Source organism: Phyllopteryx taeniolatus, chromosome 2 (genome assembly GCF_024500385.1).
Source record: "Phyllopteryx taeniolatus isolate TA_2022b chromosome 2, UOR_Ptae_1.2, whole genome shotgun sequence".
Taxonomy (NCBI): domain Eukaryota; kingdom Metazoa; phylum Chordata; class Actinopteri; order Syngnathiformes; family Syngnathidae; genus Phyllopteryx; species Phyllopteryx taeniolatus.
In genome coordinates, this window is record NC_084503.1 from 35,943,709 (window position 1) to 35,956,588 (window position 12,880).

The following is a 12,880-nucleotide window of genomic DNA, read 5'->3' on the forward strand; positions in this document are numbered from 1 at the left end:
CAGAATCTTTATAACTGTATCACACCCAAACATGCGTTACATTGTGGTTATTGTACATTGTATTGTACATTATGAGATGGATTCAAATGTAAAGTCATCTTTTTGTTGATTGTGTGGGGTTGAATTTTGTCTGCCGGGTTATCGTTTCATCTATATAGTGCCTACTAATAATAATAATGAAAAAAAAACTATATTCTAGGACACTAACAATGGTAGAATGTGAAATCTCTGACTGTGAGGCAGATGTGCACCCACATGTTCCGTGACACTTGAAAATATCTTTATAACTACTATTAAAATCCAGTACAGTCTGCTCGCTCTTATCTCATACTCCCTTAATCCTTAATTGATTTGTTTCTGTCTTAAAGTTTTCTCTTCACCTTTATAATTTACCTCTTGCTTCATACTGAGCTGTAGTAGCATCACAAAGTGTCCTCAGGCTATGGACGTCCCACAGGGAGAAACACAAAAGATACTACATTGTTCATTCTCACAACACAGTAAAAACGTATTCAAATTCAATGGAATTTAGAATTTTTACACATGCGTAGCAATACTGTTCCTTTCTTATTAACTCACCAAAGCAATGCGCACTCACGCACTACGCTGCTGTATTTCACTGAAATTGTATTTTAATTGTACAAGTAGAGATGCCTACACTCAATGGACACCCTGTTCAGTAAAACTGCATCTAATAATATAGTGCAAGATGTGGACCAGAAATTTGGCTTTTACCAAGGTAATTATGATCAATCTGGAGTGACACTGTCAGAATGGAATTAGCATAATGTAACATTATGTACTTGGGCACATTATTGTTGTACTGTGACCAGTGGCGTACAAAGATGCGAGCGGTGTCCCTGGGCATCCACCTGGGAGGGGCATCCAAATGGGTTCGAGTGGGCAACAAAACAACAGACACTGGCCTAAATGAGGGACTACCTTTGTGCTGTGCACTGCCTGAAACACAGCAGTCTGGCAAACACAAGGCTGTATGGTCACCGACGTGTGACTAATCACTTGGCTGAGACACGAGTCCATTTATTGTCTCGTCCCAGCCTCACTCGGTGCCGTAAGGGCTTTGAGTTTGTTGGAGTGAAGCAGGCGCCATGTTGGCACAGGCGATGGTTGGTCAACTGAGTGTGCGTAACTCCGCTCAGATGTTTGACTTCATACAATTAATGTCATTTAGCCTGTCCTCAAGTATATACAGTATAGTAAATGCAGTATTGTCTTAGGTCACCATTAGATTTAGTGTTTAAGCAATCCTATAAAGGCTCTATCATCGCTCATCGGATTCCTTGCATCTCCAAAATGCAAATAAAAATAACCCCATCTTGCATAACTTACCGAACACCGCATCGTTCAAGTTGGTATTATACCTCACGTACCCCTTCGAACCACCCCAACATCACGTTCAATAACTAATTTATTACGCTGTCATCGATTCAAATGGAAGGCAGCATGTCGCCAGCTCCAGCTGTCCACATCAAAGTCTGCGCCGACGCCGAGACCGCGACCAGACTAAAAGCCTTTAGTACTTCACAAAAGCAAAGGACTGTAGTTACGTCATCTTCCCAAACTCTTTCTCAATTGTATTTGTGCCATGCAGTGGAGCAGGCACTTACCTCCGTGGTTGACCAATTCCTTCTGCACTGAAGCATTACCAAAATGTATTTTAAACAAAACAGACTTACTCAAATGTATCTCACCTAACCATTTTCACTCTGTACTGTCTAAAATAAACTTCCAGACTTCCAATCTAATGGCGCACGGCTCCCACAAAATGAAGGAAGACGGGGAGTTTTATATCGCTTCTCAGACAGTTGAGCGTTCCAAAGACTTAATAGATTTGTTCTCATGCTATTTGTCACACTTTAAATTGGTTACCAATGCATAAAAAGGATGATGTGGGGACATAGCAGGGAGTAGCGTAGATTAGAGTTGTAATATGTAATATGAAATGGATCATATTTGGACATAAGACGTTTCCGCCCGACAGCAACGATACAGTATGTAACTTATTAAAATGGAATGTCCTAGACCCCACTTATGGTGTCTTCCTGTGAAAAAGGTCACTGAAACAACAACAACAGTGATGGCATGAAGACTTTAGGACACAATGGTATAGGCCTGTATTGATTTATATTACTCTACTGTACACATATGTTTTGGGCCCACAGCAATCCCTTTCAATGCACATTTTTCCATTTGAGCTAAGTCTGATGAGCTGTCTCTTCCTTTTCGCCTCCTTTTCATCTCTTCATCTCTGGTCTCTCCTGTTGCTCTCCTCTTTCCTCCCTCTTGACAACTTATCTTCCTCACCATTCGCCCCTCTTTTTCTTCCTGTCCTAGTTCTCAGGGTCTCATGGTGAAGCTTTGTCTAATTACCATGCCAGTGTTTAATTGGAACAGCCAACCGATTAAACTGAGTATCCCTTAAATATAGACAGGCTTTATTTTATACACACAGTCACGCACACAACAGGACATTTAGATACACATTACACACTCAACAAGTTAACACGCTCTAGTTGTACAAGCACACATAACACACTGTGTACACCAGGGTTAGAATCTGTGGATTTTTTCCAGGTTGGTATTTCATTGACCGTGTTGCTGCCCTCTTTGTGGAGCCGAGGCATGTTGGCTCCAGCCGCAGATTGATTTTTGGCCCAGTTAGAACACAAACTCCCTGTAGCTGCTGCCACTGTGTCATCCAACAACTGGTGACAACACATGCTCATGAAGAATAAATAATTAGAATACTTTTGAACACAACCAAATATCATACCTTTTTTTTTTTGTTTTGTTAGTATTTGTTTTGCAGTGGCCCTAACATTATAACTGGGCTAAATGGTTGTATGGACGTTTTGTAAATACTGTGTAATCATTCCAATAAGAGCTTTGGGAAGATTGCATGTATTTATGGTATTTCTTCAAATAGTGGAACTCTAATAGATACTTTATCTCAATTATTTGCTGGAAGGATGCACATGAAACAAATACCCCCCTTACCATAACTCGAGACCACCATAGTAAGTAAATTCTATCCATGTCCTATCTTTATGCTTTTCTTTTCTATTTTCTATTCTGGTTATTTTTACATAATTGTATTTCTTTTATTCCTTATCTGTTTTGTTATTGTAAAACAAAATAATAATAATAATAATAATACATAAAAATCTTGGTGACTATGTTAAGAATACATCCAGAACATAGTGCTAGATAAATTATGTATAATTGATTTATTAGTTATGAATACAGATACAGTATAAGCATTACCAATACATCCATCCATCCATCCATTTTCTGAGCCGCTTCTCCTCACTAGGGTCGCGGGCGTCCTGGAGCCTATCCCAGCTGTCATCGGGCAGGAGGCGGGGTACACCCTGAACTGGTTGCCAGCCAATCGCAGGACACATTACCAATACATATTCCTTTAAGCTGTGTTGATGAACAAGTCACGTTATCCTTTTTACCTTGTTTGTAATGTTTTTAAGTTATTTTTATTCAGTTGTTGTTTTTTTTCTCTCTCTTTCTTTTATTCTATTTTTACATTGCTTTTACTCAGTTCTTTTCCCCTTTTATGTTCCTGTAATTCCACGCTGCTATCTTGGCCAGTTCTCTTGCAAAAGAGATCTCTGATCTCAATGAGATCACCTTTTTAATTAAAGGTCAAATACATCATCTTGTTAATTTGATTCATCTGAAGGGGAGGAACACAGATCTCTTCGGGCATTTCAAAAGCTCTCAAATGAAATATTCAGACATTTCCCAAAATATTTCTAAAGTTTTGGATGATTATGAAGCCAATGGCAGATTGATACTTCTGGTGTTTTGACTCAATATTTTTTTCAAAAGTTAAATTGTTTGATATTATGCAATCACTAAACCGTTCTTGAAATTTCGTTTCAGTCCTGCCCAGCCATACATGTGGCACCCCCGGACTCATTCCAAATGGAGTCATCCATGGTGCGCGCTACAACATTGGGGACAAGATCCGTTACAGCTGCGAGTCTGGTTTTGTCCTGGAGGGACATAATGTCCTCACATGTATCGTATCACCGGGCAGTGGAGCACAGTGGGACTTCCCTTCACCATTTTGTAGAGGTAAGAGAACTTTGCCTTTCTTTATTTCTCAGCCTTGACTGAAATAAGCACTTATGCTGTCTACCTGCTGGTAATTCATGAGGAAACTTTATCTCCAGAAATATTGCGTAAAACTAATTGCATGGTCCTTGAGAATGGAGAGGCCAAATCATGAGGTCACTGGCTGGAGAAGGATAAGAAGCTTCTGTGTATTGATTACCTAAAATCACAGTAAAGCCTTGTTTAAACTATGTAACAAACCATTCTATGAATCAGATGGAGTCCCATATCACGACGCAAAGCTCTTCGAATGGTTAATTAGTGTGCAAACAACAAGAAACTTGTGGATGTTTCTGGCAAAGAAACGGGTGAACAATCTCAGAGAAGGATTTAGAGTCTCAGGGTGCAATCTCTGCAAAATTCTTATTGGTTCAGCTTCATTAGGTCTTCAAGTGTGATTTGATGCCCCGTATTCTTAAATCCCTTTACGTACTTTGCAGTAAGGTTTCATATATCCACATTTGCAGTATATGAGGTATAAAAGCCTTTATCTATTTGTAGTCATAAAGATGTATGTAATGAAAAACAGTGTGATGATTTTATTGACATTTCCACATTTTTCTTAAGCAGAAAGAACCTTCTTTTACCCCATACTGTAAAAACTTGCATAATAATATGGAAAAACCTCCTAAAATAAATTTCCTTTAATCAGGCTCAAATGTGATGAAAATTTTCAAATCTGTCTGGGATTAATATCAGTGTTCTAAACTGACATGACAAAAAACAGAGAGTAACTTCCCCAGGAAAACTAAGCCTCAAATGTTTATTTTACTTCAATCCTACATGCATAATCCACAAATGACAGACCGGAAATAAGACATTTTACCTAACACTGGGCAGTCTCTCGTTTGTAAAAATCTAACTAAACATATTATTTTGCATTTACAGAAAATAATCATACAATAATTACATTCTCTGAAGACTTCTTTACCCCACCGGCTGTCCTTCAATACAAATGTTGTGCAATCACACAGTGGTGAGGTGGGGGCTAGGCATAGCCTACGTTATATCAATGCAATGGCTCCGTTATTCCAGCAATGGCAGAATTCCAGCCTAGGGGGCGACTGATGCTATGTACTGAAGCTTTAAGAATATCCATCCATCCATCCATTTACTGTACCGCTTGTCCTCACTGGGGTCACGGGCGTACTGGAGCCTATCCCTGCTGTCTTCAGGCGAGAGGCGGGATACACCCTGAACTGGTCAGCAGCCAATCGCAGGGCACATATAAACAAACAACCATTCACACTCACATTCACACCTACGGGCAATTTAGAGTCTTCAATCAACCTACCATGCATGTTTTTGGGATGTGGGAGGAAACTAGAGTACCCGGAGAAAACCCACGCAAGCACGGGGATAACATTCAAACTCCACACAGGCGGGGCCGGGATTTGAACCCCCGCCCTCAGAACTGTGAGGCAGATGTGCGAAACAGTGGTGCAACGTGCCGCCTCTTAAACAATATACTGGGGGGTAAAGAAAAAAAAAAAATGCTGTTCTGGATTACTGAAGCCACTGTAACATTATGCACAGTTGGAGTATTTAATTTTGGTGATTCTTTCACGCACCACTAGAGGGCGACTGCATACCACTATTGGTACTCGTACCACACTTTGTTCTAAACTACAGCAAACAACAATCCCAATAATAAATAAATGGATATTTTTCTGAGGGAGCCCATTAAACTGAGTATTTTTGATGAAACTCTTGTATTGTACAGTTGTATTCTAAGCGCAGAGGATTAGAGTACGCTCTGCAACCAAGGGTCCATGGTTTGTACCCCCTTCCGAGTGCATGTCGTCGCTGTGTCCCTGGGCAAGACACTTAACCCACATTGCCCATGAATGAATATGGTTTGTTGTTTGGTGGATCAGAGGGGCCGTAGGCGCAGAATGGCAGCCACTCTTCTCTCAGACTTCCCCAGGGCAGCTATGGGTACACATGTAGCTTACCACCACTAGGTGTGACTGTGGACTGAATGAATAATGTGCAGTTTTAAATCGTCTTTGAGTGTCTGGAAAAGCGCTATATACAGTAAGTGTAATGCATTATCATTACTATTACAGTGGAACCTCGATAAAATGGACCGTCGTAACTGAACAATGTGTCCAAAAATACTTTCCCATTCTCTGCTACGTAGGCAGAGAATGGGATTATGTATTTCCGGGTCACAGAAAAAATAGATCCAATTCCAAAAGATGTGCCTCCCATGCCTATGTGGCAACCATGTTGAATGTGGTGCATTGACATAGGGGCCATGTCAGGCCATGTCTGCCTCACAGGGTAAACTGTCCATAGGTGGAAATGTGAATGTGAATTCTTGGTTGTCAAAATGTGACTCGTTCAGTGCCCCACCTCTCGCCAAAGTCAGCTGGGATGGGCTCCACCTCAGCCGCAACCTTAATGAGGATAAGTGATATAGAAAATGGATGGATATAATCTCACATCAATAGAGAGGGAAAATAAACTACTGAAAACAGTATGCAGACATGCAAGTGTACAAACGATCCATCACATCACCTCATTTGTTCATTCTCATTCTTCTCTCTCAAGCGGAGGGGGCATGCGGCGGCACGTTACGAGGCACCGCAGGTTCAATAACCAGTCCCGGCTACCCTGCAGAGTATGAAAACAATGTGGACTGCACGTGGTCAATCCTTGCTGAACCTGGGGACACGATAGCCCTTGTCTTCAATGACTTTTTATTGGAAGACAAGTATGACTTCCTGGAAATCAGCGGAACCGAGGCACCCAGCATATGGTGAGAATTTGTCCACAGAAAATTACACATTTTATTTATATTTCAAATGTAGTGTACCCACAGCCTGGTCTTGCACTGTAAATAAGACAAAATTGCATTACTTTCCTTATTACAAGGTGCTTCATGACTGACTTGAAATGCTCATGCTTGTAATGAACTGTTTTCTAGTACCACCACCATCAGCTGCTGCTTTGTGCCTGTGCAGACCAAAACATTAGGGGTGGAACGGTCCACAAAATCCACTGTACAGTTCATATCACGGTTTTGTGGTTACGGTTTTCGGTCCAGTTCAATATACGTTCATCGTACATCTTTAAGAAACACAAACTACATCAGCCCAACATGCTCTCTGTTTTTTTTCTTTTTCTTTGTCAAACTTGCGTTGTGATTTCAAGTAGTAAGCTGTTTGGATCCATAAGGGATGGTCACTTGATGAGGGATAGTGAAGAGGACCTTAGCCCAGCTTGTCAACGCCGTGGTTTTGCACACAAAACATCCCGACAGCATGTATCCCATCTTTAAAAAAGGGTTTGCCCTTTGATAGTGGAAGAGGAAAACAAACATAGTACTGATGTACAGAAAATAAATTGATCACTCCAATAATTTGGGGAAAGCCAGTAACTGCTTAAAAGACGTTTTGTTTTATTTCACTTGCGAGTGCGTACCCGATTGCAACCCCCCCCCAAAAAAAATAAAGTGTGCAGAGCGTACTGTCCGAGCCCTACTATACATAGATATATTGAGACACTTTATGTCTGTATGTATTTAATATGTGTAGCTGTATTATATGATAATCATATAACTGTTAAGTACTTGGACTACAAAGCTTTTTGTACAAGGATAAGCGGTACGGAAAATGGATGGAATGGAAATGATTTTGTGCGTTCCACCTCAGAACCACTTTGATGCTGTACAGTCTTCTAGCTCCTTATTTGTTCAAAGTCTACAGGGAAGATGACAGATTATTTTTCCACTCCTATATCCAATGTTTGTGTTTCAAAATTGACAGTTTGTTCCAAGAGCTCTGTTACATTTGTTTCCCTAATTTGGTACACTGTTGGAATTCACGCCTTCATCTTCACTGAAGGCGTAATTCGTTTGAGCAGTGGTGGAGGCTGCCTGCTAGTTAAGCATGCAGTCATGGTGCACTTTCAAGTTACTGAGGAAATGTAGAAAGGCTAAACATAGGATAGTGTCCATCATGTCAACAACAAAGATGATTGTGAGGCCCATTTGCATTGAGAAAATAACATTGGTAATGTTGGTCTTCATGGTGATTTGAGGCTTTATTGAGGTGGATGTTAGAGTTTGTTCATAAATCAATTGATTGGGGAAATGCTGAAATGCCGCCACTCCCGAGGGACCTCATTAGCCTTTTGTGACACCACTTTTTCCTCTGCTTCTTCCAGTAAGACAAATGACTTTGTGTTCAACTGATAAAAAATAAATTGCTTTCATGAGAGCATTGATTAAATCAGTTAAGAAATCTTACAATACACATCATTCTTCTCCAACATTTATTAATATAATGCTCTGGAATGCAATCATTCAGCCAAGGCTTATTTCATATTACAGACGCGTCCTCACAGCTGCGCAAGGTGACATGGCATTTTTTGTCTCATTCATTAAATACAAATATCAGTGAGACCAGGTGTTTGCATGCAAAGGGCAGAGCGGGTTATTCCATGCTGTGTAACTGTGACTGTATTGGACTTGTATCGTTATTTATCACCATCTTCAGTCCCTTGTTAAAGAACAATGTGTTCTGCTGAAGAAAACAAATCTGATAGCGTATGGCGGGATTGGAATTGATTGTTGGACGGATAAATTAGCGGCGTGAAGGGGGCTCAAGAGGATGGTGCTCGAAGGAAACAAAAGGATGGGAGAATAATTGTATGTTTAGTCCTGTCGCCAGTTGAGTGGTTGCACATCAAGTGTGGCATTCTCATGATACTGTTTGTGTATGTCTGCATGTCGGTGTCAGGTCTTAAGTGGCCCGCTTCAGCTGTTGCTCGTTGTCCCCAGGCACTGACAGGTAGCACACACACGTATGCACGCACAAACTCGCCTGGCTTATCTGTGAAAGCTTAACATTCAAAGACCACTATCGCCTAGTCCTCTGCAGTGCCGGAATTGAAGGGGCGTGAGGGTAGGCAGGGCGCAGGCTACTGAAGGCACATTAGGTGACATAGAGAATATCAACTGCAGCAACCGAACCTTTTTAACTTGATAGTGTTACTTTTGAAAAGACCATAATGTCCGCACTCTTCCAATACACAGTAGGAGTCAGTTGTCCTGCATAGTACAAGAACACAATTTAGCAATTTCAATAATGAGACACCACAAAGTTTATGCATAGCAATAAGGATGCCAGGAGAGGTGCGACACTTCACAGAAGTCACGGTTCGTTACCTACCTCGGTTTTGGGGTCACGGTTCAGTACAATGGAAAAAAGCAACAAAAAGTCCCAAAATTTGTAACTCTAGGTTTCTTTTCATTTGTTTTCAGCAGATAGTAGTGCAGGTAGTAGTAGTAGAACATTTAGAAGTACCTGAGATAACTTGGTATACAGTAAGCTGTAGAGCAGACATGCCCAAAGTCCGGCCCCCGGGCCAAATCCGGCCCGTGTTCATATTTCCACTGGCCCGAAGCCTCTGTCATAAAACCAATAATATGTGGCCCGGCAGTACAAAATACACGCGCAATTTTATATTTCACCACAGGATGGCAGTAAACTTGTGGCTGAACTCTCGCGGGGCCGTTTTGTGCATGATCTGTTTTTTGCCCATTTCTAAAATGGCAACTGGAAGTAAGAAAAGGAAAGTTGATAGCGAGGGCTGACGTTTCCAGGACAAATGGAAGTCTGAATATTTTTTCACTGAGTTTAGAAACAACTGCGTCTGCCTAATTTGCCAAGAGACTGTGGCTGTGTTCAAGGAGTTCAATATAAAGAGGCACTACCAGACGGAACATGCTAATTACGACAAGCTAACTGGGAACGAACGCAGTGAAAAATTGAAGCAACTGGAAGCTGGTTTAACGGCACAGCAACACTTTTTCACAAGAGCCAGTGAGTCGAATGAAAATGCAACAAAGGCAAGCTATGAGGTGGCAACGCTGATTGCCAAGCACTGCAAACCTTTTACTGAGGGTGAATTTATTAAAGACTGTGTGATGAAAATCGTGGAGAACATTTGTCCTGAGAAAAAGCAACTGTTCGCCAATGTTTTCCTGGCTCGTAGCACTGTGTCACGAAGGATCGAAGAAGTTTCTTCTGATATTAAGAGACAGTTGGACGCAAAAGGAGTGGAGTTTGAATTTTTTTCGTTAGCCTGTGACGAAACCACGGATGCATCCGACAGCGCTCAGTTACTGATTTTTTTTCGAGGAGTGGACAGTGAAATAAACGTGCGTGAAGAGCTACTTGACCTCCAGAGCCTTAAGGACCAAACAAGAGGCAAAGATTTATTTGCTTCCGTTTGTTCCGCCGTAGATGACATAAAATTACAGTGGAATAAAATCACGGGGATTATTACGGATGGCGCACCTGCCATGGTTGGCGAGCACAGTGGATTATCAACCCTAGTGTGTAACAAAGTAAGCGAAGAAGGAGGTAAAGCTATAAAACTCCATTGTATTATTCACCAACAAGTTCTATGTGCCAAACATCTGAAATATGATCACGTTATGAAACCGGTGATAAAGGCTATTACTTATATTTGCTCCAAAGCCCTGTGCCACCGCCAGTTTCAACAATTTCTACTGGATATCCACGCTGAATACGGAGATGTTGTGTATCACACTGATGTAAGATGGCTCAGTCGAGGGTCTGCACTGCAGCGTTTCTACTCACTCAAAGAGGAAATTGGACAATTCTTGGCAAAAAAGGGACAACCGATGCCAGAACTAACCGATCCTGTTTGGCTGTCTGATTTTGGATTTTTACTTGACATAACCCGACATTTTAACAACCTGATATCAATGCATTGATAAACCAACTGTATTCACATATTAAAGCCTTTCGGACCAAGCTGCTACTTTTCCAAACCCACCTGTCACAAACGCAGCCCAATACCACACATTTCCAATCTCTGCAAGAAATAATGACCCTTTTTCCAGCGCACAATATCAGTGCGCAAATGAGGAGGTATGCCGCAAACATCTCATCTCTGACTGAGGAGTTTCAACAGCGTTTCAGGGATTTTGCAACTATTGAAAAGGAGATCACGCTTTTTTCTTCTCCCATTTCCGTGGATCTCAGTGACGTTCCAGCCCACCTGCAGTTGGAGCTCATTGAGCTGCAGTGTGACACAGAGTGTCGCAGCCGTTACCAACAACTCCCTCTTGTCAACTTTTACCAGCAGCTGGATAAAGACAGGTTCCAAGAGATTCGTACATTTGCTAAGAAAATGTTGAGCTTGTTTGGCTCGACATACTTGTGTGAGAACACATTCTCAGTCATGAACATGAATAAGAACTGCGTGAGGACAAGACTAAGTGACTCCCACCTGCGTGACATCTTGCGCATTAAAACCACCGCTTTTGAGCCAGACCTGCCCCATTTACTGCAGTCGAGATCTCAGTATCACCCTTCACATTAATGCAAACATGTTGTTTGTTGATTCTGATGAATAAAGTTTGAGTCAAATTTCATAAAAATACTTTATTTTGCATTTCATTAATTTTTATTTTAACCTTCATTTATCCAGGTCAGGCAGTTATAAGATCTACCTAGCAGCAGACAGCATAGTAAAACAAAGTAAAATAAAAATACAAAAAAACGTTCCCCTCGTCGGTAGCATGTAAAATTAATGCTGGCCCGCATGACAATTTTTTTACAGCAATGTGGCCCCTGAGCCAAAAAGTTTGGGCACCCCTGCTGTAGAGTCTTTGTGCACCACTTAAAGGTAAGCTTAAATCTATTTTGGACTATTTCGCTTCCACAACCTTTTTGCCAACCGACACACCACGTGACCATTTGGTGACGACACGCCCAACAATTGCATAGGCAGTTGCATGTTCCGCGTGTGTCTATGGATATGTCGCACAGCTATTGGTCAACGCCGATACACTGTCTTTGTCCGATCCCCCACTCGAACGTCATCGCCATTGTAATCTACAGGAAACCCACGGCCGATTTAGATTAAGCCAGTGGGTCTTCCACGTGCAGTCTCATCTGCACTTGCCGTGTCACTAAATGTTCTTCTTCTTGTGTTTTGCTTATTGGCGGTGGGCAAACAGTTTAAGATGCATTGCTGTCACCTGGTTTGGAGCGCAGATATCATGTTTCATGTTGCACCATCGGACCTAGAAAAGTTCCTTGTTTTCAATGTACCTTCCACTGACAATAAAATGGATTCTGAATCTGATTCCGATTATACTTGATTGCAAGCTGTTGGAGGATGCTGCATCGAGAGGTTGTTGAGACTCTAGAGACACCAGCAGCTTCAAAAACCTGCTTGATGCTCATCAGTGGCTTTTTAAAAGCTCCTTTCTTAATACAATTTATTTGCCTGAGAGAAATGTTCCTTAATCATAACAAACATGTTTGTTCACACACAAATTATTTATCAGTACAATAATTACCTTGAAATATCCTGTTTTTTCACTCATTCACGCCTTCCCGTTTTACTGTTCCGCAATTTCACCTTCAGGCAAGTCCTTATTTTTACCCATTATACAAAAAACCTTTGGCTTCCTCAACAATGTAGACCACCCTCCTTGAGTAAATTTCCTTTAATTAGGCTCAGCTGGGACACTAATTGTCAAAGCTGCTTGAGATTGATTTCAGGGCTCTACGTAAATAGACTGGATCAACAACAAGTGCAAAAACTTTGCTCTTTAAATGATAGCAAGTGTGTGCTGACTCCCATTTAACATGAGTTTCAATTGTGATTGGTTAATTCTCAACACAGCCACATCGCCAGTTATGAGGATGTGCGCACTTGTGCAACCACATTATCT

At 41.3% G+C, this 12,880-nt stretch overlaps 1 protein-coding gene across 2 annotated transcripts in view; it reads left to right on the forward strand.

The window, feature by feature from the left end:
* LOC133474361 (CUB and sushi domain-containing protein 1-like) overlaps positions 1 to 12,880 on the forward strand; it is a 570,296-nt gene that overhangs the window by 318,935 nt on the left and 238,481 nt on the right. For both annotated transcript variants that reach the window (XM_061765990.1, XM_061765991.1), the window contains exons 4-5: positions 3,919 to 4,113; positions 6,709 to 6,916. In XM_061765990.1, the coding sequence (XP_061621974.1) occupies positions 3,919 to 4,113; positions 6,709 to 6,916 (403 nt within the window). The remainder of the gene's footprint in view (positions 1 to 3,918; positions 4,114 to 6,708; positions 6,917 to 12,880) is intronic.